This window comes from Plutella xylostella, chromosome 15 (genome assembly GCF_932276165.1).
Source record: "Plutella xylostella chromosome 15, ilPluXylo3.1, whole genome shotgun sequence".
NCBI lineage: Eukaryota > Metazoa > Arthropoda > Insecta > Lepidoptera > Plutellidae > Plutella > Plutella xylostella.
The window spans coordinates 7,702,288-7,729,345 of record NC_063995.1 but is presented as its reverse complement, the minus strand read 5'-3'; the positions used below and the strand labels follow the sequence as shown (position 1 = coordinate 7,729,345).

The following is a 27,058-nucleotide window of genomic DNA, read 5'->3' as shown; positions in this document are numbered from 1 at the left end:
CGCTCCGCTTTGGTTTTGATGAACATGTGCACCTAACACGCTCCTCCTCGCTTTGCTCGTCGTCGCACCTATTTTTAGGTTTCGATCTCATGGGGTTTGTAATAATTATATTGGTCGTTAACTTTCGATTTTTTGATCATACAATATCTTGATTTTCGGGATGTAGGAGAAAAATACCACAATTTGTACATTTACTACATACTTAATATATTATTTATTAAGAAAACATTATGAGAAACAAGATTATACATAGGTATAGACGAACAAAAATTTGAGCAAACGAAACTTAGGTGTTTAAAGATTGTGCCTAAAGAGTTTTAGACGAAACGAGCCTTATGCCACATAAGTCTTGGCAAAGTGATGGTTCGGCCAAAAAAGTTTAGACCATACGAGTTATGCGAAATGAGTTTTGGTCAATAAAGATTATGCGAGATGAGCGGAACCCCTGTCCTGTCATATGGCATAACATAACCTACAAAAGTAAACAAATGTAATTTAAATTTTTAATAACATTATTCTTTTATCAAATACAGTTAGAATTGCTGAACTACATAATTGAAATGCCGCCTAAAAAGCAGCCAGAGAAAGGAAAGGCAGGCGGGAGTGGCAAAGGTGGTGGAAAATCCGGCGGGGATGCTAAAGGTTATTTGCTTATCCTAATTTCATACCATCTGTAAATGATAATCAATATTCAATCCTAAAATCTATTACAATGCCCAGTTATTCTTTTTATATATTTCCATACAAAGCCCTTCTACGCTTATCATATTATAGTCAATGCCCTTCGCGCAATTTTTATTCATATCGTTTTGTTTTTCGAATATAGAATCGGCCGGCAAAGAGAAAAAGGGTGGAACTGCTGTCAAAGTACGTCACATACTGTGCGAAAAACAGTCAAAATGCATGGAGGCTTTAGAAAAATTAAAAGCTGGGCAAAAGTTTCCTGATGTAGCTGCGGCCTACAGTGAGGACAAGGCGCGCCAGGGCGGCGACCTCGGCTGGCAGATCCGCGGCGCCATGGTGGGACCCTTCCAGGACGCCGCATTCGCCCTCCCCATCTCTACAGTAGCTAACCCTGTCTACACTGACCCACCCATCAAAACTAAATTTGGCTATCACATTATAATGGTTGAAGGCAAAAAATGAATGAAATGGTGTTTGAACTTGAATATTTTTGGGCCATACTGCTGCTGTTTGTGATGGAGCGGATATGCTGCCTGCAGGAGCAGTTCGATAAAGACTTTGTTACTTTGCCTGACCCACAATATTCTACCGAGTCTTTCAATGAAGACATTGATGAGTTTTCTAACAAAGAGTGAGTATTTTTGACTCCTCATTATTTTAAAACTTAAGTTGTGTTACACTTATGTATCTAAATAGGATTGTAAATATATATATTAACTTTGCATTTTTTACCTTTGTAGTTTCTTGTATTTTCTTTACATGATTTAATTAGTAACCCTCAACTTATTTGTCATAGTTCTGGTCTGAAGCTGAGTTTCTTGCGTCTGTGTCAGCTGATGCATGTGATGATGCTCCTGGCACTAGTCTACTTCTGCAATTTCTGCCTCTGGTTCATTATGTCCAAGAAATCTTTGCCCAGACAGCTACGGTACAAATTCAGAATAACTATGCCTACTGCCTAGCAAGTGACTTAATTAATAAACCTTTCCTAAGTCATTTTAATGCTGACTATTTTCATTTAGTAGTTTTGGTATGTTTTATAATTTTAGGGTGACTTGCACCAAACATTAAAACATATTTAAATATATTGCTGGCTTGCTTTGACAGTATAGTGGCAAAGCAAGACAGCATAGATTTAAATATTTCGTGCAATTCACCATTTAGAGTACATAAATACACATAGAGCTAAACCGATTTAAACACAGTCAGAGTTTTAGCCTAAATTAAAAGAATATAATAAAAATTAGCAGTCTTTATTGACAGATATTAAATACTTATAAATAACCTGCATCTATGACTACCGTTTTACAATACTGCAATAAATATGTTAATGAGGTAAACTTAAAACTTATCTGACCACTGGAAAAGATACAGTTAGGGTAAAGATAGAAATCAGTACATTCTCATTGGGTTAGGAGTCCCCTATACAAATTTACCCTCACCTGTATACAACAGAGGTTGCCAGGATGCCTAAAGGTGTATTAGGGTTATTAAATCAACTGTAATTTATGCCATAAATCTTTTTAAACACCAGTGGTCAGGCTTTAGTCAAAACAACAAAAGATTAAACAATTTACTGCAAAATATTCTGTTCAAATCACTGATACATATTTCTAATTCAGCAGTCGAAGTAATTAGAGTCGTTTTGATTAAGTTTTGTACGGTTTCTCTCTTGTAATTTTTGGTTCTATGTTGTCTATGGTGAGCCGGCTCAGACCCTCAGGTTGGGGTTGGTGTAGCGCACGTATTTGAGCAGCGCGTCGTTCTCCTCGCACACGAAGGGCTTGCGGTGGTGGCACGCCACGTCGTGCCAGTGCACGCCGTCGTTGTAGAAGTTGTTGAGGATCGCCACGCAGTGCTCCGCCGCGCCGCCCTGGATCAGCTCCTGGAGGGGATAATATGGTTAGTAAGCGGACACAAAAGGAGCACACACAAACACACTCACGCCTTGTACTAATGTACTCCCTTGCAGGGTAGGCAGAGGTGCATTGCTGCACCCACTTTTCGCCAGAGTGTTATGTTAGTCCCAAATAGTCCCAATGTAATAGGGGGCGGGCCTATTGCCATTTTACGGGCACATCCAAGACCCGAGTACAAATATCTGTGTTTAAACAAATATCTGCCCCAGCCGGGAATCGAACCCGGGACCTTCGGCTCAGTAGTCAGGGTCACTAACCACTACGCCATTCGGTCGTCAAAAGGAGCGTTCGATATAAAGTCCGGCAAGAACATTTAATTACAAAGTCGGTGCTAAGTAGGTAATGAGCATTACGGTAATTATATAATGTTCTAAGTAGTTAAATGAAGTAACGGAAAATCACCGCAAAACGAATAAATTTTATACTAAAGTAGGTAATCATAAAGCAGAAACAGGCAGAAGGGAAATTAAAATTTTGGGCATTGACCGGAAAAAAGCGGTTGGTCAGTCAGTTGACAAAAGACGGACGCTGAAGATTCCGCCTGCGTAACCGGTAACCGCGGCAGATTACGTTATTGTTGATCCGCGGCCCGGCCGACGCGACGCAGGGAAAGTGTGCATCATGCGGTGCGCGTACGCAACCCGAATAAATTTGAAGCTTTTGTTGCCCGCCCGCGGCCGCCGCTGTTTGTAGAAAGCGGCCCATGCGGGTGCGCCCTTCGCAGAATAATTTCGCATAAATATTCTCGCCACTTTCCTTTTCATTGCAACACATCCGCGGGGCCACACATTGACGTATGACAAACATTACTTAACGAAGAGCCCGATTCATTACCATTAGCACTTGCGTAAGAGTGTATGCTATGGCATTCCTCCGTGTCGGTACAGTACGACCACCCACAAGGTCGAGACTCACCCGGTTGTCAGGCTGCGGCTTGCCGATGCCGCCGCCCTCGGACCAGTCGTTCTGCTGGCGGTTGGTGGTGGGCGCCAGCTTCTGCAGCTCGGCGGTCCAGAACCAGCCGTTCACCTCGTTGGGCAGCAGGTCGGGCCGGTTGCAGCCCTTGAAGTCGCACAGCCGCCCCGACGTCCAGATGTACTTCACCTGCAAACAACAAACTATTCGTCAGAACCGATAACGAGTTCAAACAATGGGGAATGAAGTCTCGTTCAAAACAACCTTTAAACCTATTAGCGAAGCAACAGTCCGCGATTATCGCGAGCGATAAGACAATCGTACAACTGAATACAACAATTTGTCACAATTAAGCCCTACGTTCGTTTTCTTAACAATTCATTCATGCACAGGTCGGCGAGTACCGCCTTCTCATTTCCATGACAATACGCGGCTTGACCAATTTGGCAGCGAGACAAATGAATCGCTGGGTACAAATACCCCTGTAATAGCCTGACAACGTTTAACGGACTGCATTCCATGTAGAGCAGGGTAAATTGCCCTAGCGGAAGGAATGGGGCCATTCCATGCTGTGAAATACATTGTCGACCTCATAGTTTCTCACCATTTCAGTCAGCGTACAATAAAGACCTAAATACCTAAGGTATCTAATTAAAAAAGCTACAGCATTTTCCGGTAATCACTGTTAGTTAAGTAACAGCCTTATGTCAATATTTTTTCGTCTGCGGCACAATGAAGATACGGGTTCGGATGTGGCGTGTTCGGCAGCTAATATTGATTGTTCTGCAACTTTCTATGAGCAGACAAGCCGGTGTCGTGTGCTGACTGCGCTGTGACAGTTTCACGCATCTTCCTAACAATGGACCCCTATTCTTTGGCTGACGACACGATTGCGAAAACTAATCTCTTGTTCACAATATGTTTTCAATATTGTTTTAACAGCGGCTTAAACTTTCTAAGTAGGTAGTAAGTACTTAAGATTTATCGTCTTCCATATGATCGATGGAAATCGTCGTGCATCATCAATCGTGATGCATAAAATGTCTTTGAGGTACAGACTCTAGGTACCGTATCACATAACATTTTAGCAATACCTACTACACTTAATTACGAATTAATATACATATAAAATCTAAATATCTATATTAAATAATCTTAAATAAATAAACAAAGAATATTATATACACTTACTAACTAGATTACTACTAACACTATTCTAATCAAAAATACCCCTCCGAGACATACCTGACCCAAAGGTACCCATGACACTGGCGGCGTTACCACGCTGCACAGCCAGGGATAGGAATAATTGCAACCTACATTGTCAAAGAACATGAGGGCAGTTCTTCTTTTTAACCTACATAACTTAGTCTCCATCAGTTGTGAAGAAAAAATAATGAGTTTTACAAACATTTATTTATTTATTTATATTTCAGCGTGCATTGTACTAAAAACACAACGGCTGTGCACGTTTACAAAAATATAAATTTATATTTTTGTATTTAAAATTACGTTACAGAGTGGTAAATCCGCGTGACAGAGGAGTATTTCATACGAATCTTGGCTGTCTCCCGCCACTTCATCCTGCGCATATTCGATAATGTTACAAAAAATATATATGACAACATAAAATATAAAAATTTATTTCAACTCCAGAAGATATTACCTATTTAGTAAAACAAAATATATATTTTTAAATGATTTCTGAAATATTTAAAAAAATTGTTGAAAATTTGTCTCTTACTACCTAATGTTTTAGTAGTAACATTCTGTCACGTAGGTTGCCATTTAAAATATTTGTTTGAGCCACTCGTCCTTATTGCCATCGATTTGAGTTTAAGGTCTCCTTTTTCCCTTGGTAAGATTTCCCCTTTGAGATCCAGACACCGCGTATCGGCCACCCGCAAAGTGTGACAGGAGGTGCGTGTGTTTATTCGGCGACAGCTTCGTCACGTAGGTAATTGTTAAAATAAAATACAATGAAATTATTATTTTGTTATTTACTCATTGGTAATAACAATTACTTTGAAATCAAAATGTGAATATTACACTTTATGTTACTGTTTAAATGCTAATCGACTTTGCAACACATTTTACCCCTCTGTCACACGACAAATCTGTCACATTCTTACCAAACACTCCAACCTGAGAATATTCATAAAAGAAAAATTGAAGAGAAACTACACGTTTTGGTTAAAGTACGAAGCGAAAGGTACGTCCAATACACTTGCGCTTCATTAATAAAAAGTTTCGTTAGTGAAAAACCTAATTTCGTGCTATTGTTCTCAAGAACAGACGATGAATGTGGTAGACTGTTTAATATGGTGGAGAATGATTTATCGGATGTTTGATGATAACATTAAAGTCCTTCCAGCTTCTAAGGTAATTAAAAAAGGAAAGAGTATTTTTTTCAAGTTCTAAGAGCCACTGCTGTATTTTCGAAATATGGCTGATTAAAACTTTAACAAATTACGTAATTTTCATTATGTTACTTAAATTTTAGGTTGCCGAAAATATTAATTGTGCAGATAAACATTATTTTATGTAGTTGAAACAAATTTGTCCTTTAAGTTCCTGAAATACGGATATTTCACTCTCCAGAGGTTCTCAAGTGTGATTTCATTAGTTATACTAATAATAAAGATATCTCCAGTAATTTTTTTGACTAACTTGAAACCATAATAATTTATATGTAAGTTACTAAATTATTATTTTTAAATAAAACTGTTTTATTCCAAAACGCTGCCGCATATTTAATAGAATAACAACTATGTCACATCGTTTACCACTCTGTAACGATTGGTGTCTCCTGGTAGTCAACTTATTTTTGGTCGTTTATATGTTATGTTATAAATAGTGCAACTTTGGAAAAATCATATTAAATTTAGTCATTGATGTTAACGTCTATGCTGTTAATTTTTTACTGTAATTAGTAGCGAAAAAATATTTATAGCAAAAACAAGCTTCATTTTAGCTGAAATTGTGACAGAGTGGTAATAACTACTTAATAAATATTTTGTTATTACTAAAAATCCATTCTTTCATATGTTTTCTAAAATGGTATTTTGTTTATTAACGTATCAAAAAAGTTTCATTTTAATCGACGAAGACTATTTCGTTAAAATAAAATAAAAGATTCTGTGACGAAGGTGTAATTTTCTTTGCCTTATCCACGTATTATGTTCTGAAAATCTTGAAAAAATACTTAAACTTCGCGGCCAACCACCTTTTTCGATAGAATAGAAATGTAGCTATCATAAAAATTATAAGAGTTCACCAAAAAGCTAAAGTTATTTTTTTCAAATTCGGGATAATTTTTTATCCATTATGTAGGTTAAAAAGAAGAACTGCCCATGAACATTTAATACGACTTACTTAACTTCATATACCTCTCCTACCCGGGTAGGCCTTTCAGTGATCATTTGTTTTTATGAAGCTTCCCGTCATCGCTGATTAATTATCAACTAATAAGGATATGATGCTGCAGAATAGAAACCCGTGACCGAATTTAGTTTCGCTAATTCCTCACACGGATCTCTGTATGCTGTCATCCGGGCCAAGGATGAGCCAACACAACACCTGAGTCAGGGTTTCTAATTAACCATGCGCTTGAAAGAATATTGATGTCCGTACATGTATTTTTTACAAAATAATGCACAAAAAATCAAGTTGCCATTATTCTTTGTCATGATGTTGAGAAGTATTTATAAGGTGGGTATATTATTATATGTATTGTGTTTTTTGGCAAACTGCAATCTGAAATACTGGGCTCGTACCTACCTCCAGCAAATTATAGGCTTTATCCATCGATCTCTGTCTAAGCTCCCACAGGAAGACATGGGGGTTTCTCTCTGAATCTACAAACGAACGAACGATAATTGTCACGCAATCAACGAGCTAGAGTCGTGGTTAACGCTGCAGTTTTGTTTTTCCGAAGCTTCGGAGCGCTACTTACGGCTCTATCGCGTGCTCGATTTAGAGCCCTCCACAGCCGCAACTCGCACCATTCTACACTCCTCACCTTATCCTGCACGATGCGGTTCTTGACCCACTCGTTCTCGTCGCTGGTCTCGAGCGACACGAGGTCCATGCAGCGCTGGCGGCAGTAGTTCCTGGCGCTCAGCCAGTCCTCCTCCACGCCCCGCAGCGCCGGGTCCCGCCACGAGAAGAAATAGCCCTTGTCTGGGGAAAGATAACTGTTTAGTTCATCTACTAGAAGTAGCCCTTTTCTGGGAGAGACAGCTGTTAGTAGGTACGTCATCAGCATCACCACCCAATAATCATCCACTGAGATGCCTCTCCCAAGGAGCCCCACAACACTCGGTCCTCGGCCTTCCTCATCCAGCCACTACCGGCTACCCGACCAAGGTCGTCGGTCCCGATTTGTAGTACTTGCTATAGTCGATCTATATTTGTTGCGAAGATTTGCCAGGAGTGCAAGGATTGGTGATAAATTTATATTAGAAGTATTCTCCAGCTTAGGTAGGCTTGTAAAAGATGATTTAAGGAAAGCAACTTAAAGGTAAAAATTTGTAGGACGGTAAAGAACTAATGTAAATACCTATAAGTTACGTGTACCTACCTAAATTATAATACATGAAACAAGGCCTTATAAAATTATCTATTCCTGACGACCGAATGGCGTAGTGGTTAGTGACCCTGACTACTGAGCCGAAGGTCCCGGGTTCGATTCCCGGCTGGGGCAGATATTTGTTTAAACACTGATATTTGTTCTCGGGTCTTGGGTGTTGATATTTATATTTAGTATCTATGTATTTGTGTAGATATATCAGCTGTCCGACACCCATAACACAGGTTCTGCCTAGCTTGGGGTCGGATGGCCGTGTGTGAGATGTCCCCATATATTTATTATTATTATTATTATTTATTTATTATTATTATATAGGTTCTTCAAAAATTTGCTGCGTGCTTGTACGTATGACTAAACATCATCATTACAAGATATGACAGCGGCGTTGTCGGTATACTTACCTATAGGTAGGTAGTACGCAAGCCAGTCGTTAGTCTAATGGCTAACCATTTCCTTTCAGTATCCTTTGTGTCTAAAGACCTGCCTATTGGGGTCACAGCAATCTCACTAACCGCTATTTATTTAGTCCTGTGATTCGCTCTCACATCTGTCAATACATAATGGAGTTCCCTCTTTGTATCTAGGCTTAGCCTAGGAGGTAAGTGAAGTGGTTAGGTAGGTATGTGGTATGTGTAACTATCTTGATTTTCTATAAGTAAGTAAGTACCTATAAATTTCTGTACCTATCCCAGGTAGGCAAAGATCTAGAATACTTAACCCATATAGTTAGTAAGTACATACATAAGGAAAAACTTTATATTTTTACTTTAATGAGATCGCGAGAATAAAGTAAAAAAAAGAAACCCCTAAAAGTCTACCTCCGAGATACTTACTTACAGATTTTCTAACCTTAATGGTAATAAGCAGCGCCAAAACATAATGAATGGGTTTAACTTGAACTAAACAAATAAGTAGAGCCAATACAGCTTTATTGTTCGCTCCATCTTATCACCATAGTTAGGCCGGTTAGGCCGAGTTTGAAAGGGGATTAAGAAAGTGTATCTAATCAAACAATGCTTGTAGAAGGTAGTTCCAATTTCTCTGGGAAGTATTAGTAAGTAACAATAATGCATGAGAAATCGAAGCTATAGAAAATGTATCCACTTGGTAATACTTTCGTTATTTACTTACAATGTGATAGATGAAAGTATTGAAAGCCATCCATTGTTGTATCGGAATTAATAGGTGAAATGATAAGAACTGATGGATAGTGTAAAACATCAGATCATCAGTTTCATATTTTATAATATGTAAAAAAGATATAAAAAGTTTGGTCGCCCGAACAGGGAATCAATTTCATATTTTATAATAATTAAAAAAATATAATATAAAAAGTTTGGTCGCCCGAACAGGGACTTGAACCCTGGACCCTTGGATTAAAAGTCCAATGCTCTACCGACTGAGCTATCCGGGCCGTACGTAATGAGGTCAAATTTGCTGTAAGATTCAACGGGCGCGACGACAGTACTACTGACTCATCGGGCGAATAAAAAAGCTGAATGATTGCCAAAAAAAGGTTTTCAATAATTTATAAAACTGGTTTAAAAATTCATTCATGCGTATTTTCCATTTCAACCTGTTTTGGGAGAGGATCTTTAGGGCTATTAAGAAGGTGTTCTCATAAAATTTTAGTTGGCAACAGGGCCAAAACGATTATCATAAAAAAGAATTACAAATTTAAAAAACATCTTCGGTCTTAAATAATTTTATCATAAAAGTACCTCCCTAATTATGATTAGCGTCAAGTCTTCCCGGACCATGTCACACTCACATCATACAAACACGGATCCTTATGTCTAAATTTCACAACTAAATACGTAGAAGCATATAAGTCACACGAATAAAGAAACAATATGAACATATCACACGAACTCATACTGTCTCACCTCATTCGTTGATCTGTTGATTTTGTTCCTAGTCCCACTTAGGTATGTGACGACCGCCATTTTCATATTGTTTCTTTATCGAGTTCCACCTGCCATTGCCGTTCCATATTTATGTCCATGGAACTTTTTCTATGCTCGTTAGTGTAGGTACTAGTACTCACTATCAGCATATCTCTCGTGGATGACCCTCTGCACGCACTGCGAGGGCACGGGCGGCTCCAGGATGCGTCCGTTGGGGAACTGCGCGTGCGCCGCCGCCAGCGCCGCCAGCGCCACCACCAGGGAACTAAACTGTCTCATTGTGCTGTAGGGAAAAAAGGATATGTTAGAGGTTTAATAAATTTAATTATGCCAAATTTAATGAAATCCGTATAAGTAGCTATTATATAGTGTTCGTTCATTTATTGCGAAGTTGTTAAGTATAATACTGTCAGTGTCTTTTTGAATGAAACAGTTAAACCGCTGAAGCGTAGGTACCTCGTAGGGCTATGAAAAAAAACATAAGTAATACCTACTAGGTATTACCTAGGTAGGTTCAGTCATCAGGCAAAACGCCAAAAAATAGCCTACTGCAATGTTTGCCCTTGCCGTCATACATATTAAGTCTACCAAATTGTACAAGTAAAACTCACAAACTGTGCTATCTTATGGAGGGCACTGTTGCCTGTAATACAGGGATGACCTAGTACGGGTAACAGTGACACTATTTAATTGTAATGTTACTATTTTACTGCTCAAATAAATTTTATTTTATTTTTATTAACTACAATGTATAATTCCATTATGTACTTACAGCTATTTGATAACTTTTCTCGCAATTTATTATTCATAGAGCCCATTGTTCAAGTATTGTCCCAGTTTATAATGTAAGTGTTTTTTATTATTACTTACACAGTAACAGTATAACAGTAACAGTAGGGAGTGATTGTTAACTTTCTACGGCCACTTGTTATGGGTATTTTAACAGCCATTAAATCATTTACTTAACACAATCCGATTTTCAGGTCGTTATCAATATCTATACTATACATATACCGGTAGGTAGTTATTTTATGTGGGTACCTACCTACCTACTTACCAAATAAGCTAACAAATCTCGGAATAAAAGGGTTTTTGCAATAAATTTACTTCTTTTAGTGTTCGTTTTCCATAAACAGGACACTTAAAAGACAGGTATCTCAGTCGTTTATATTTAAATTTCAACCATTACATATAAAACGAAGATCATCGATTTGAAAATAAAAACAATTTGTGTAGAATGTTAGCCGTTATAGTAGCTAAGTAAACCTTGAACTCAAAAACATTGTCTTGATTGATTTAACTGTGTAATAAAGATGTGTTCGGTGATGATTTTGGATGCATAAGGTACCTTCTATAGTCCTAACAAAATTTAACAATTTTGTATTCACCAATCAGTAGATACGGTAAAGGTTTTAAGATACAACATCATAAAAGCTATGCTTCGGTCTGTACGACAACATTATAAAGTTAAGTGGCTTAAATGCTTTCTTCAAACCTTCAAAGCAACAATGTCGACACAAGAAAGTTAGGAATGTCACAGGAAGTCGTCACAAAACCAGTGACCCCTGGACCGGTCCCGACTTAGAAAGTGACCTTGCGCCAGGACCGCGGCCCTCCGGCCCTCTACCTTGTACTCTCTACCTTTACAAGTACCTACATATCTCTATACTATGATACTATATACAGACTTCGAAACAAACAGCTAAGTAACTCTTACCAACTCAGTAAGTTTAACGTGTGTTAAAATGGAATTTGACATATTTATATTGCGTTTGACAGCGATTAGCATATGTGTCCAGTTAAGTAAGTACCTACCTACCCATGTTGAATAAAAAGCTAGGTAAGTACTCAGAAGTCAGAATAACTCTATAGCATAGCACAAAACGTCACACATTAATCATATTAGTAAACAAACCATTTAGTACCGATGCTGGGACCTTTGAGTCGCGCTGGACTGTAAAATCGCTCCTGGCTCCTACCCAGAGTCTCTCACAGAAAGTTTTGTTTACACATTCTTAAGATAACTTTGTGCGTTTAGCGTATGCTGATAAGCTTTAAGTAACTTCGAAAACTATTTTTACCACAAAAGTGTCAGTAAATCTATTTTAAATTTTTCATTTAAGTTTTTTTTTACGATCGTGTTAGCTAAGTATTTTATAGGTCTATATATCTGGATAGAAACATAAAAGGCACCCTACGCCCAACTTTAAATTATTTTATTTAAAAGTAAGCATAACCGCTACAACCCTGATTTAGGTACCTACCGCGTTAATAAATGAAAATAAAAAACACTGACTGTAAAAATCACTTTCTCACAAAAAAGTTTAAAACTTAACACTGTATGGAAAGAAAAGTGAAAAATACAAGAGGTTGAAAGTTAAGTTTTCACCACAGTAACTCACCGTGTGTCGCTCGGTGTCCTCACTCAAACTGCGGCGGCTGCGCGCGCGCAGCACATTTATACATGCGCAGGACGTGCGCGGCCCCCGTGTGGATCCCCAACCACCCCTGCAAATATATCTACCATCAACAAACCCTTAAGTTAATAAAAAATAGACTTGAGTGTTTTAATTAGGGCCCCAATTAAAACAAAGGGTTATTTAACCATTCAACTGCACATTATGCATAGTTCTTAATTATGCAGCTACTAACTAACGCATTTCTCATAATTTCTTATGTAAGTTTCTATGAAACTTCTCGAACATACTTTTTGCAATGGAACCCATAAGTTTCACGTAATCGATAAGTACATTAGGTGCATATGGCACCTGCATTGTACGTTGTAGATAGGAACCTTTACCACCCTACCAAAATTATTTTAGGTAGGAACTTACTTCTTAAAAATAATTACTTAAGTACAATAAAATTACAAGCTGTCCATTATTATTCATTTTGGACACTGTTCCCATATACCTACCTAACTACTTTATCGTTTCGTATTTTAGTCTTCAAAAGTTGACATCATCAATTTGATTGAAAAACGTTAAATTTACGTAACGTTACATAGATGAACGTAACACCTAAATCTCTTTTGTTGTGATAACTCTAGGTTTAGGATAAGTGTTTAAAATTCTGTACGTTTGACAAGAAAGTGGAAAAAAATCACGTAACTTCCCAAATAATGGCGCGTTATTGACTCAGACACCAGCGGACTCATTTTAATTTTTGTGTTCCTCGTTCCTCTTATCATTATGTAACACCCTTTGTACATTCTTTCTTTACTAATTAGACTAAAGATTTGCATTATCTACAGCTAAACACGATGTAAGTATACATGTAGGAAGAAATACTTGTAGTTAGGTGCATGAGTTATACCTACTGGTTATCCCTCGGTAGCACTTATTAGAGTAGACTCGTGGTCCTCATCCACTCAGGTATCCCAAAGATCAATGCAGAGATAGATTCAGGTTTGTCACCGAGATGAAAGGATGCCAGTAGCTGACTGCCCATGACTCCCATGAGTCGGGCGGGCGTAAACTGATTTCTGACATTATATGCCAGAAATCAGTTTACGCCGTAACTAAAGTAGTTAACTACCTACTTTATCATTTTAGGTAAGAAAAGAATTAGGTACTTACCTAGTTCCCTATAGGTATACATTCTTTCAAATCTAGGTACCTACTTATATAATTAAACTAGCTGTTCCCGCGGGCTTCGCTTCGCCTTAAAAAGTTTTCCCGTGGTAATTCCGGGATAAAAAGTAGCCTATGTTCTTTCCCAGGGTCTAGACCGTATGTATACCAAATTTCAAATCCGTTCAGTAGTTTTGGCGTGAAAGAGTAACAGACAGACAGACAGACAGACAGACACAGTTACCTTCGCATTTATAATATTAGTTAGGATTAGGATAGTTAGGATGATGTGGATTTCCTAATCCAATTCAGGGAATTAACAAATAATAATTAAGTCGGTCAATATTTGGCGATGTAGTTTAGTTACCTATTCAAATAAAAGTGTTTGATAGGTTTTATCGATTAGTCAACAAATAGATCGATTTAAATAATACCTGCTGAGTGCTTTACATTTATAAAAAAACAGACTAGGTTGTTGGTGTAGGTACCTCTACTTATAATTCAGCCAGATTTGATGATTTCAATATTCGATGATTTATTTACCATCACTTGTGTTAATCGATAGACGATAATCGATACCACAGACCCGATACGATACGATACGATATAGTTAGTCGCATTTTACGAGTACAAATAACCCATGTAGGTCTCTCGGTTTTGGTAAAAGTATTCATTTTAATTCTGAGGCAGCGCGACCTTATAACTGAACCACAGCGATATATAGCATGTGGTACATAAAGATGGGATGAGAAAGAGCGGGGACCAACGAGGCATCAAGGTGTGGCGGGTGCCTTAGCAGATAGGTACAGTGAACAACATCGTAGGTTAGCGTAGTTTACTTGCTCAGTGATCGTAGGCTTGGTTGGACATCGTACTGCCTCTCTTTTGCTGACATTAGACCTAGTGTGTAATTTTGGCCTCCATCCAGCAAAAAGTGTGATCATAGTTGTTGTCGAAGAAGGCTTTCCTTTTACATGAATTGCGCCATTGTTGGGTTTTTCGTAACATACAAAATGTATCCGGTTTACATATTTTCAGCTGAAAATGAAACCCGTGACTAGTTAACTCTGTGTGTGAAATCTTAACTATTATTTTATGTAGGTAGGTACAGTGGCCCGTAGAGAAACCTGACCCCTCTTAGCGTGACGTAGGTAGCTCCCTCGGTACCTATGTCTTAATTCTTATTACCTAATAGAGACTACTTAATACCAATAGTCTAATGTTAATAGCTAAACCTACTAACTAGACGGCTGTGTACCTTGTCGTAGGATCATGGAAGTAGAAAAACCGGCCAAGTGCGAGTCGGGCTCGCGCACAAAGGGTTCCGTAGCAGCAAAATTACAGTTAAATCAACCTATCTCAAAAACTATAAGAGATACTTTGATCAAACCAAAAATCGTTGAAAGAGTTAATTAGCATGCATCACCTCTATTTTTTTTAGAATTTTATACCCCGTAGTTATAAAAATAGAGGGGGGGGGACATACTTTTTACGACTTTGAGAGCTGATATCTCAAAAACCGTTCACTTTAAGAAAAATGTTTTTTAGAAAACTTTATATCATTTTAAAAGACCTTTCCATTGATACCCCACACGGGTATGTACATCGAAAAAAAAAATTTCATCCCTCAGTTACATGTATGGGGGGCCCCACCCCCAATTCTTTTTTTTACTATTTAGTGTCATATTTTTGTAGCGGTTCATACAACACATATTCCCATCAAATTTCATCACTGTAGTACTTATAGTTTCCGAGTAAATCGGCTGTGACAGACGGACAGACGGACAGACGGACAGACGGACATGACGAAACTATAAGGGTTCCGTTTTTGCCATTTTGGCTACGGAACCCTAAAAAAGAGTAGTACTCGTAGTCTTTTTTTCTACTTCCATGCGTAGGATGATAAACCTATTATTTTTTTGCAAAAATATACAACCTACAAGTACCTACTTATACTACGATCATACCCCCTATACATTATTTGTACCTACTATATATATATACTTATGTTAGGTACCAATATATTATAACTTTTTACCTAAGGATACCCAGTGGCAATAAGCGTTATCTTAAGGGTAAAACGGTTAAAAAATACCGGATATTGCCGGATTGTTTTGATAACTATTTCCTTAAGAAATTTCATAGATACTTAATGCCTACTTAGTTAAAGTCCAATAGGAATCGTGTGGTATGGACCCTTCGCCATTGGTACCTAAAGGTTTTACATATTTTATAATGAGGATGTCTCCGATCTCGGATCTCGATAGGTCATCTCATCATCTTCAATGACATAACTCGCCGACAGCCGAAGAGGCGAGCCAAGCGAATGTAGGTAGAGTTTAAGGTTAATGAGTTCTTCCGAATAAAAGTAAGTTTATTATCTCGTGCATGGCTGCCCCCGCTCAATATGCCATGCTTTCACTCTGCTGTTTCACTCTGCAATTAGTTATCGTCGGGAGTAAAGGTCTTGGGTTTTAAAGTTTAATCGTCTATATCACTGTACCCGCATACCTACCTGTTTCCAATTGTACTATTACTCATTGGTAGGCACCCAGGTTTGGAGTACCAACTGCAAAGCAACCGAGATCACACATAGCTACAGTTGTAGTATAAGTAAATTTTTTATTCAGAACAAAAGTTGTGCTTCGGAGTTGCCCCCTGAGTCACCCCCTTTCGACTTTTTATACCTACCACTTTTGCAACAACCCTGCATAGGAAGTATTCACTTGACTGTATTAAAGGTGTAGGAGAATACATCTCAAAACAAAATAGCTCTTCGTTTATCCAGGTTTTATCTAAAAATAAAAAGTGGTACTTACAACAACTTGTATAGTGCCACAAACTTATCTGTTCCGGTGAGAGCGAACTAAATTGGTCCATATAATCTATGTCATGTCAATATGAAATGGGGAATTATAAAACGAGCGAACAAAAAAAAACTTTGCGACTGATGATGACATATTGTTTTAATAACTTGAGCGGTATGAATTTGAGTAAGCGAATAATTAACTAAACTGACGACAAATATTGATTTATAATAAAATCCAGAACGAGCTTACAAAAAGTGGATTGTGATATATCCATTTCAGATATTAAAATTTTATCCGAGCGACTTAATTACTAAGTGAGCGACTGGAAATACAGAGAGGGCAACTTCAATATTAAGATAGATTCGATTTTTCTAAGTGAGGTTATACTATCGAACTACTAAAAAGTTCACTTTGAGCAAAGTTTTGTATGGTGCTATTAATGATTATTGGTTACTGATATTCTATTTGAGGGCTTATGTTTTTTTATTTTGATACGCTTTTTTAATGAAAACTACAGATTTTTAAATGCGCGCGAATTCGAATGGGGGCGGGGCGACGAATCGTTCAGTCAGGTGAGTTGTAGTAGGGCTCCTCATACCTATCAATGTTTCTTACTATTAATAAGAAGTTTTTTTTAGTTGACTGAAGCGTCTTATTTTATTTTTTGTTCATTTGATTGAAATAAATGCATGCATATTACTTAAATTTTACGGAGTACATTGTTTTATTTAATTACCATTATATTTCAATCATAAAATTTCTCAACTAATAGAATAGTGTTGCTTCAAATAGTTATTTCACATTATTTTTATTTTTTAAATGTGAGCTCATTATACGCAGAGTATCATCTGCTCATTAGTGTATTTTTCAAAGTGGTTTTTGTATTCGAAACACTTCATTTAAGATAAAATGCCGCTCAGTATAAAAAATACATTTGCCAAATATTTAAAAAAATGCAGGACGTAACGTTGACACTCAAACAAATATTAGGTCGCTCAAATATTATGAAGCTGCTCATTTTGTATTTTAAGTAACTCAAATTAATGTTTGTCAGTTGCTGTTCTGTTGATTTCTCGTCACTCGCAGTCAGTCGCTCACTTAGTAATTCTATAACCCAAATTAATTAATTTTGACACTTAGAACTGTAATTTACAGTCACTCGTTTTATTGCTACCCATATGAAATTCATTAGTAAGTAATGAGGTATGGACCAATTTAGTTCGCTCTCACCGGAACAGATAAGTTTGTGGCACTATACATGGCTTTGCGGCACGGATGTATTACTCCGAGTTATGGTGCCCACCCCGGCATGGGTGCATTATTATTCCGAGTCAAAGTGCCCACCCTACTGCTAAATTTAATATTTGAACGTAACTTCTATTAAGTGTTACCTCAGAATAATAACTGGTTTACTATAATCTGTGGCATACTGTCAAAATTGACGTTTTACAAAAATGACAAGACAACTTATCGAGCGAGATCAATGACAAAAACACAATATTTATTTGCGGAAATACTATAGATTTTAGTGGTTTAGCTGTAAGAACTTAATTAAATCAAGTATAAAATGTTTTGTTGTCTTAAGGGATGTCTGAACGGCTTCACTCTCACCCCAAGTGTGCCGGTGCGACTGAAAGAAAACCCCGTGCAGCTGGATGCTCTTCATATGGGTAAAACCTTTATTTATTCATCCATGTCCTCATACTGCGGTTTATTGAACAGCATACCGTTCAAACGTAAGATTATTAACATAAAGCTCATGGGCTACGAGGGTAACATGAAGCTACAAGGTATACAAAATAATTTACCGTTTATACATTTGCCTATGCAATGTACACCTACGCGTTTTATATTTTTATTGATACAGCTTTAATGTTTTATGATCAACTACCACGTCACCCCAATAAAGATAAAAACATTAAAATTACCAAATAAGTACTAACCTGTCTCTATTGAGCCTATTATAGAGTCCAGATGGTGTAGGCATAGGTGTATATCCTATGATATAGCATATCTTATGTATCAAATCTGTTACCTCCAGAATATTATTTCTTGTCAGATACACAATCATGAAAATAAATATTTTTAAATACACCTAAAAATTTGTTGTTCCAAAAATGAGCAAAACAAGTATTTTTTAGCTTCAATATTTCAAAATTGTTGTTAATGTTGAACTCTATTACATTAATGGAACAACAACCGACTTGATCTGAAGTTGGCAGTGATTGCACTTTAGTGCATTTCCATACTAACAAACCACCATCATCTACTAATATAATCATCACCTCTATTTCCAGGTCACGAGGTGGTGGTGGTGAAGGGTGGTAGCCGCGTGTGTGGCTCCGGGTGTGCCCTCGGCAACGCCCCGCTGGTGCAGAACAAGGCATACTTCGAGGTGAAGCTGCAGCAGGGTGGGGTGTGGGCGGTGGGGCTCGCCACAAGAGACACTGACCTCAATAGAGTACATGGTAATTATGGCATTGCAATATCTGATCCTTGAGCTACTGTTAACCCTCCATGACCTAAAATTATATCATTAGTTTTCGCACTTGCTGAAGGAGTTAAAGTTCAAAATAAGGTGGTATCCATAATTATATCCTATGGCCGACAAGGGTTAAGATGGATAAAGTAGTGCTGTGAAGCAGGTAAAATGGTGTGGTTACTTCTGCATTTTTATAATAATATAAAAAGTTGCACTCTAACTTGCTGGTTGCATAAAACATATTTTTTTCATATTAAATTATTTATGTATATTTACGTAATTCATTTTAACAATGACTATCTGTGAGACATGTAAGAAATTACTAATTAGCTGTGAATACTTAGTCACAGGCTACTCAGCATGCAACAGCAATATCTAGGTGAGTTAGTAAGTGATGACCTACATAAGGCCTTCCTTAAGGATATGAGGTCAAAGTCACTACATAACAGGGTCCTTGTATGGCATCTTTCTGGCATAACAAAGCTATGTTGACTTTGGCAATGTCCACAATATTGTCAGTCATAGGAGCATTGTGGCCAGAATTAATGTATGTTATGTAATAGAAAAAGGTATTATATTACACACTTATGTATTTTTGTATTCTTGGGGTTTAATTTAACTCAGTCTACAGTCATTCCAGGTTATGAATCCCAAAATCACAGGTCGCTACTCCTGCTGAAGGAGAGAATGAGTAGCTATCTGCCCTTATTACATTTTTACAAACATTATACTGAAGAATGAAAACCGATGGCATCATTCCACCACTCGCATGGATGAACAGTAGATACTCACATGTAGTTCAAAACTTGAGTTACATTCTATTCCATTCCATTAATACCTGCACCTGGCTCTCTCGAATGGAACCTTTGAACATATTCCCAAGGTCTAAACTGCCCTGAGTTACATGTTATGTAATTCTTATTCCAGGCGGCGTGGACAAGGAGTCGTGGTGCCTGAACAGCGACGGCACGGTGCGGCACACCAACGAGGAGCTGTACCAGCTACGACCCGCGCGCGACTCACCCACGGCGGACCTGCTCAACACGCCCGCCGTCAACGAGAATGGCGGTGACCAGGTGAGGTAGAGGGAGGAGGGAGGTAGCAGCTGTGCTTTCGTGGATCCCACTACTGACTAACTAACCCTATCACCATGGACACAAAGTGTAGTTCAGCTGTAGTGTTCGTTTTACGCTAAGAGGAAAAATTACATGATGTTGTGACACCGCACTTCCTACATGGCGGCTTGAGGAGTAGATTATCAACACAGGAGGTTAGCGAAGGCTGATATGAAGGTTTACATTCAAAAAAACATTATAGCTCGTTGTTTACATGCCCATCTGACGGCATGGCTCATTTCCCTTTTTTAAGTCACCCTATAAATAACCAAATCTAAAAAAGTGTCTTAAAAAATATACTAAGTTTCATGCCTATTTAACCCCTCAGACGGATCACAAGGCTGAGGACACGGCGGCCGTGATGCCGACAGAGGGCGACACCATCGGCGTGGCGTACGACCACGTGGAGCTGAACTTCTTCCTCAACGGCCGCAGCCTCGAGGTGCCCGTGCGCAGCGTGCGCGGCACCGTCTACCCCGCGCTCTACGGTCAGTACTGACACATATTACAGTCTTCTTCTTCTTCCTAGCCTTTTCCTTATTTAGGGTCGGCTTTGTGCGTCACGCCATTTTACCCTATCCTCTGTCATATCCTCATTCACTCCACACTCTCTCATATTTTCTTTACAGTGACAGTACTAAAACATACAACACAAAAAAAGTACTAGAAAACAAATTGGGGATTTTGACCCAGGATTTTTGAAATAAGAGTCTGGAATTTATCTGGTCAAGTTATATATTATCCTAACTAATATTATAAATGCGAAAGTAACTGTGTCTGTCTGTTACTCTTTCACGCCAAAACTACTGAACGGATTTGAATGAAATTTGGTATACATACGGTTTAGACCCTGGGAAAGAACATAGGCTTTTTATCCCGAATTCCCACGGGAAAACTTTTTAAGGCGAAGCGAAGCCCGCGGGAACAGCTAGTAATACATATAAAGAGCTTGAGGTTGCTGATATAGCCAATATAAAGCGCACCAGCGCAGCGTTAGTGTGCAGTTCATGTAATTGTACTGTTACGTTATGAACGCGGTCGGCCCTTCAGTTACATATTATCAAGAAGCACACAGCCCACAAATAGAAATAGGACAGTTGAAATACTGTTTTTCTCTGTTCATTACATAATAATATCGAACATCAAACAGGAGAAGGGGCTGATTGAAATAAATGACGATGTGAGCACTTTACAAGACAAATATTTGGCATGACAGAACTGTGAGTCGAACCTAATACTGCCTACTACTAGAAATCTACTAGATTGTAGAAGACTAATAATATTATTTTCTACTTGCAGTGGACGACGGCGCCATACTGGACATAATTCTGGACAACTTCCTGTACCCGCCACCGTCGGGCTACGAGAAGATCATGGTAGAGCAATCTCTACTCTAACATACGAGGCCTAAAGAGCGAAATTACCCTGTGTGAGTGAATGAACTCTTAAAACTTATCTCCCTAAGTAAGAACTGACGACAAAAGCGCGAGTGATGGACACTGATCTTTGTGTTGTAATGTGTGCTACTATCAAGACTATTGTATGTCATATTCGCAGTATTCGTTATAGTTGTTTACTGGTATGAGAGTTTAGATTATGAATATAATGGCGCTGTCTAATGTATTAAATCAGCAGAACACAGATTTTGTGTTAGCGAGCGGTCTCACGGTCTCACCATAATTCTCTGTAAGGACAGTTTCGGGTTTTTTCTTATTCTGAGCCACTGCTTATTCTGAGTTTTGTACTCTACTTTGTGCCCTGCCTACCTTTTTAAACATTTCGGTAAGGCAAATCTTATGAATTTATGATGGATCTAAACCAGTAGTAAGATTAAGTACTGAGAGCTGATCCTACCGATGGCTCTAAGCTATTATACTTAGGGTGGATTCGTCCAAACATCACGTTACACGAGAATAACTATACCGGAATTAAAATTATACGCGAGTAAATATCTAGGATAAGTACATTTGCATTCTACCAAGTTATAGGGTAAACATTGGTGAAATTGGCCACCCCCAATAACTGGCCACACAGCTTTTTATTCGCCTAAAATAAGAAACACGATGACAGCACGCCATCTGTTACAGCTTGACACTAACCATTAGTAAGTTGTCGTTCATTTTAGTTCACACTCATTCCGCTTGAAGGATTGGTCTTCAAAATACCCGCAATTTTCTGACAGTCGGCGACAGTGCATCTGATAAAATGGTTGTGCGCTAAGAAAACGTTAAGCGAAGACATTATTTCGAGAGGCGATATTTTTTGTTCCCAGCTTCTGTGAGTGACTTTAAATAGTGACAACGATAGATTTTGAGCTAAGCAATCATAATTTGTACTGATTTAAGCCTTAATTTGATTTTTTATTGCATTTTTCGACTTGGCCAGTTACTGGTTCCAGTTTTATAGTATTTTTAGTAACTGGCCCCCCTATGCCAGTTACCCCAATTTGCTACTTGCAAGTAAATTAACTTAAAATACAGCTTATTACCTTGGTTTTAAATAGCATTTTCTGTGGTATAAATTTTGTAAAAATCGTTCAATATTTAGTAGTAACTGGCATAGGTATTCTAGTGGCCAGTTACTACATGGCCAGTTACTGAGAACTATTTTATGTTTCAGGATATATGCTAAAATCTCTTCAAGATAATGGTGGCCCAGCCCACAAACAGTCTTTACTATTTGGACTGTATGCTCGTCAATATCCGTAGTGGTTAGCAGCGATTCGAATCGGCTCTGTTGTACTCTTTGGAAGCTGGTGTTGCCATGCCAACTTCAATTTGGTGCAGCGTGGGACGAAGGGCCTGCTTCATCAGTCGTCTTCTCTCCAGAAGTTGATATTCAGAGTGCCTCCAAGAAGTCGGTGATCACTCCCAGTTTAAAATCTATTGATCACTGAGGCATCTCTGAATATGTGCCGCTTGTCAGTCATAATTAAGTCGATTTCATTTTTCGTCCTACACCATCGGGGCTTGACCATGTTCACTTCCTCCGGGGATGTTTTTCATAGAAAGAATTCATCAAGTATAGCCCATTCTGGTCTGTCTCATTCGAGGAAGTCAACAAGAATTTGTCCTCTCCGATTTCTGCTACTAAAACCATGGGGTCCTACCCTCAATTCTTTGCATTCTTGTACTCCCACTTTGGCGTTGAAGTCCCCCATCACAATGGTGTATTAGGTCTTAGCAGTACACTTGATAGCCCTAGAGATATCTTCGTAACTATACTGCTTCGACTTCTGTGTCAGAGTGTGTCGAGGTTGGTGCATATACCTGTACGACCTTCAAGGAATCCATCTCGGTTAGTTTAAGTACAAGCTACGCTACCAGATTCGACACACTACTGATCTCCACTACGTTGCTGACAAGGGTCTTGTTGACAAGAAATCCTACGCCACCTTGGGACAGTTGGTTACCCTCCCGATGGTAGAGCATGTGGTCAGACTTCAGGGTTATCGTGTCCCTCTCTAAGGATTTCCGATAGCCCTATTCTATTCTATTCTGTGTGGGGGTGTCAGTGCCTGCACCTGGCTCCCTCGAATGGAACCTTTGTGCATATCCCCAAGGTCTAAACTGCCTTTCTAAGCTTGGACCATTTCCCACCATGCTGGCATTTCACTGCAGGTTGGTGAGATCACATATCTAGATGTGCAAAATCTAGACATGCAGGTTTCCTCACGATGTTTTCCTTCACCGTAAGAGTGATGGTATACATTGTACTTAAGTCAAAAGAACTAATTGGTACATGTCAGCACCGGGATTCGAACCCGCATCTCTGGCGTGAGAAGCGGGCGCTTACCCGACTGAGCTACCATCGCTCTCCGATAGCTTTAAGATGTCCTTATTTTTTTGCCCAGCTCTACCTCGTGTTACACCATATTCTCGTCCTCTCTCAGTGTCCGTGCGTTGTATGTAGCAAGTTGTATTTTATACTATCTTAAAATTAGTTCAAGAAGAAGCTAAGATTTAAGGATTTGACTTAATATAAACTTGAAATAATTCAATTTGATTGTTAATAAAGATTTGCGATGATTTAAAGATAAGAAACTTATTTTTGTCATAATAATATGTGAATTGTGACGTTGTTACACTAATTACATTGAAAGGGTATTGAATTGTAGAAGTTTTTTTGTTTTTATATTAAATTTTGTTAGAAAATCCTTCCTTCATTGGAAGGAAACCCGTGCCCCGGCAGGTGGGGACGTAATGATGACGATGAACTGTTTATTTGTTAAGAAATATAAGGTATTTCTCATTATTAAGTGTTAACACATATACTACGTCATAACACATTAATTATAATAGGTTTTTTATAATGTTTGCAGTAGTTATAAGGTTAAAACTTTTCATTTTAGTTAATTATATTAGGTGGCCAGTTACTGCAAAATAAGGGTGCCAGTTACTAAAATTTGTGGCCAGTTACTACACAAAAGTGATAGTTTTCATTTAAATAAAGATATTTAAATAAATAGTTCTTATTGATTATTAAATTGATCATAAAAACAATCAACAGGATCTAGTGAATCATTAGATATATAAATCACCTAAATCAGATCATGCATTTAGACGGAGCACACACGTAAAGTGGCCAAGGTGCTTAAGTGGCCAGTTACTACCCCTTTTCCCCTACCATGATTAAATTGAATGAACGAGGAACGAAACTGTAATGCAACTAAAATAAAAATAGCTGCGTTTCAAAGCATGCAATAGAAATGACATGCCAACTTAGTTTGAATGGATTATAAAAGTATGAAATTGTTTATGTTTAAATATTTTATTCGCTGTTGTTATTCTGAGACTTTGCCTTTTAACGTACTTTTGTTTATGTTTTGACAGAATGTGTTTATATGTCATTATGACGGTTTTCTAATCAGCTGATGTGCTGCCGCCATTACAAAATTACTCTCGGATAAGCTCGTTACACGGTCAATTTTGGCGGTATAACATTTTATTCTTGGGATAAGCTAGTTATCTTGGTTTCAGGTTTGGTAGAATGCAAAATCTGCTTACTCGCGAGTAACTGGTACTTTACTCGTGAGTAAAAAGTTACTCGACGTTGGCCGAATCCGCCCTTAATTATTTAAAATATTTTAACGACACGCTGACACTTTCAACTTCTACATATTTACTCGAATCCTTTATCAAGACTAATCATGAATTTAAGTTATTTTAGTACTTATTTATATGGTAATAAATTCTTAGACCACTATTACTCGTATATTTTGTGTGAATGTTTCAATTCAATAGATTTATAATGCGCTATCTATGATAATGTGTCTCCATGTTTTAACTGACCATAATTAATATTATTTGATCTCTGTTGCTCGGCTCAAGAAGTCAGAATTAAAATTCAATAATTTTCTGTTAGAACATAGGTTTGTTTTTATGTAGTCAATTTCAAGTCATCATCAAAAAGAAAACTGAGTTCATAATCCGAGCTGTAGTGTATTTTTTTATTTATGTAGGTATATAAAAATAGGTAGAATTGAGGCATTATAATAATATTAGCTAGCTTCTTGCCTGCAAGTAGTGGGTGTATCAAATATACCAATAGCTATTTTTGTATGAATGTACTGTAATTTATCAATGTAAAGGATCTTTCATAGTTAGTAAATATTTCTAAATGGCATAGAAGTCAGTTTCAGTGATATGCCGCATTTTGTGTATATTGAGGTCTTCATAAAAATATTCAAATATTTGTTAAATGTTGATCTTGCTTCTATGTATTGACATTTCAACGGTCGAAATTTTAGTTTTTCATGAAATTCTAGGGATAAAAATAAAACTCAATTGGCTATCTCTATGATATAGTGACAGAAACTTTGTGACCCTAAGGTCCTGTGTTCTAGACTAGCGAACAGGTTTCAATCCTTTTCTCGTAGTCACAAAAGTGAATACCAATGAACAATTGAACATCATACTTACTTAGTCTATTTCCAGAATGAAACCATATTACTTATATATTTTAATTTTAGTGTAAATATATATCTACACATTCCATATTTAAAATTATTTGCTTATGTAAATGGATTTTAATGGTTATATAAAAAGCCGCAAAAATATACGTAGTTTAGTTAGGCAACATATCGAATAAAACCCTGTTGTATTATTAAGAATATCCCTATATTTATGTATAATTCCACACAATTATAAATGAATCGCTGAGCAAGGATGATGTATATGTAATATAATTGTAACTATATGCCCTATTCTGTAATGAATTTATATAACACTTAGTTCATATAACATACGGACATGAATAAGCTAGTCTAAGTAATTTATTGTAACAATAAATAAATATTTTAAAATTTAATCCTTTCTTTCTTTCTTTATACCCTGCAAAAATTTAGTTCCCTTCCTAAGAAATTCAAGTTTATTTTTCTATTGCATTATTTATACAATGGTCTCTCACAAACCTACGGCTACGTTGGTACTCGAATATCTGTGTTCATTTTGCGTCCTATTCCTACTACTCGCTGCCAGGATGAAGGTATACTGGAGGCCTAAACTTTCGACATAATATGTACATAGGAATGTATAATGCGTGACTCGGTGTTTTAATTGAATAACTTATTTATAATAAACATTTGCACTTAATGTACATTAAGGTCTCAAATAATTAAACTTATTTTGTTTCCAATATTTACCAATATTTTATGGTTCACAAGATATTAAAAAAAATAAAAAAAAATATGAACTTAACTTTATTTCCACTACTAGGTACTCTCCGTTCGGGAATTCTGTCTCCCATTGTAGGCACACAATCTCGGAATCTACCAAACATGCAGAGAAAATAGTGGGGAAATTTCACGCATTTCTGCTAAATCAGTCAGTGGGGTCAGAGGGAAGACTAACGAAATTTAAAATTTATAAAGTTTCAGGCTACCTCTAATACATTTCTTATTTACCTAAGAATTTTACTTTAACATTTTTAGAATACCTACTCCTGAAGTAGCCAGGTACCCTACATATTTTTTTTCCAAAATCCTGCCACTATTCTCAGTTACGACAATTTCAGCATATTAGTAAAAGTTAGCTAGATAAAGTAGCCTAACATTATCTAATCT

The 27,058-nt window shown here is 37.5% G+C and overlaps 3 protein-coding genes and 1 non-coding gene across 5 annotated transcripts; 2 read left to right on the top strand and 2 right to left on the bottom strand.

Annotated features, from left to right (window-relative positions):
* The first annotated feature begins 448 nt into the window (after positions 1-448).
* Positions 449-1,686, top strand: LOC105392417 (peptidyl-prolyl cis-trans isomerase NIMA-interacting 4). 2 transcript variants are annotated; one of them, XR_005253872.2, is made up of 3 exons: positions 449-642; positions 827-1,315; positions 1,481-1,686. XR_005253872.2 is itself a non-coding variant. In XM_038108354.2 (2 exons), the coding sequence occupies exons 1-2, from the start codon at positions 561-563 to the stop codon at positions 1,144-1,146; spliced, it is 402 nt and encodes a 133-aa protein (XP_037964282.2). In that variant the 5' UTR covers positions 449-560; the 3' UTR covers positions 1,147-1,415. The 2 variants fall into 2 exon arrangements, 1 of the variants encoding a protein (XP_037964282.2); XM_038108354.2 differs by lacking the exon at positions 1,481-1,686 and having other exon boundaries at positions 827-1,415.
* A 235-nt stretch (positions 1,687-1,921) lies between these two features.
* Positions 1,922-12,559, bottom strand: LOC105392416. Its single transcript, XM_011564032.3, has 5 exons — positions 12,419-12,559; positions 10,157-10,299; positions 7,540-7,700; positions 3,519-3,707; positions 1,922-2,569 (listed from the first exon to the last, which is right to left on the bottom strand). The coding sequence occupies exons 2-5, from the start codon at positions 10,293-10,295 to the stop codon at positions 2,396-2,398; spliced, it is 663 nt and encodes a 220-aa protein (XP_011562334.2). The 5' UTR covers positions 10,296-10,299; positions 12,419-12,559; the 3' UTR covers positions 1,922-2,395.
* Positions 9,451-9,523, bottom strand: Trnak-uuu. Its single transcript has one exon. It is a non-coding gene; the product is annotated as a tRNA-Lys (tRNA).
* Positions 12,560-17,847: 5,288 nt separating the features above from the next.
* Positions 17,848-21,868, top strand: LOC105392415 (SPRY domain-containing protein 7). Its single transcript, XM_011564031.3, has 5 exons — positions 17,848-18,068; positions 18,696-18,866; positions 19,808-19,956; positions 20,324-20,483; positions 21,295-21,868. Exons 1-5 carry the CDS (start codon positions 17,966-17,968, stop codon positions 21,390-21,392), a joined length of 681 nt encoding a protein of 226 aa, XP_011562333.2. The 5' UTR covers positions 17,848-17,965; the 3' UTR covers positions 21,393-21,868.
* The last annotated feature ends 5,190 nt before the right edge of the window (positions 21,869-27,058 follow it).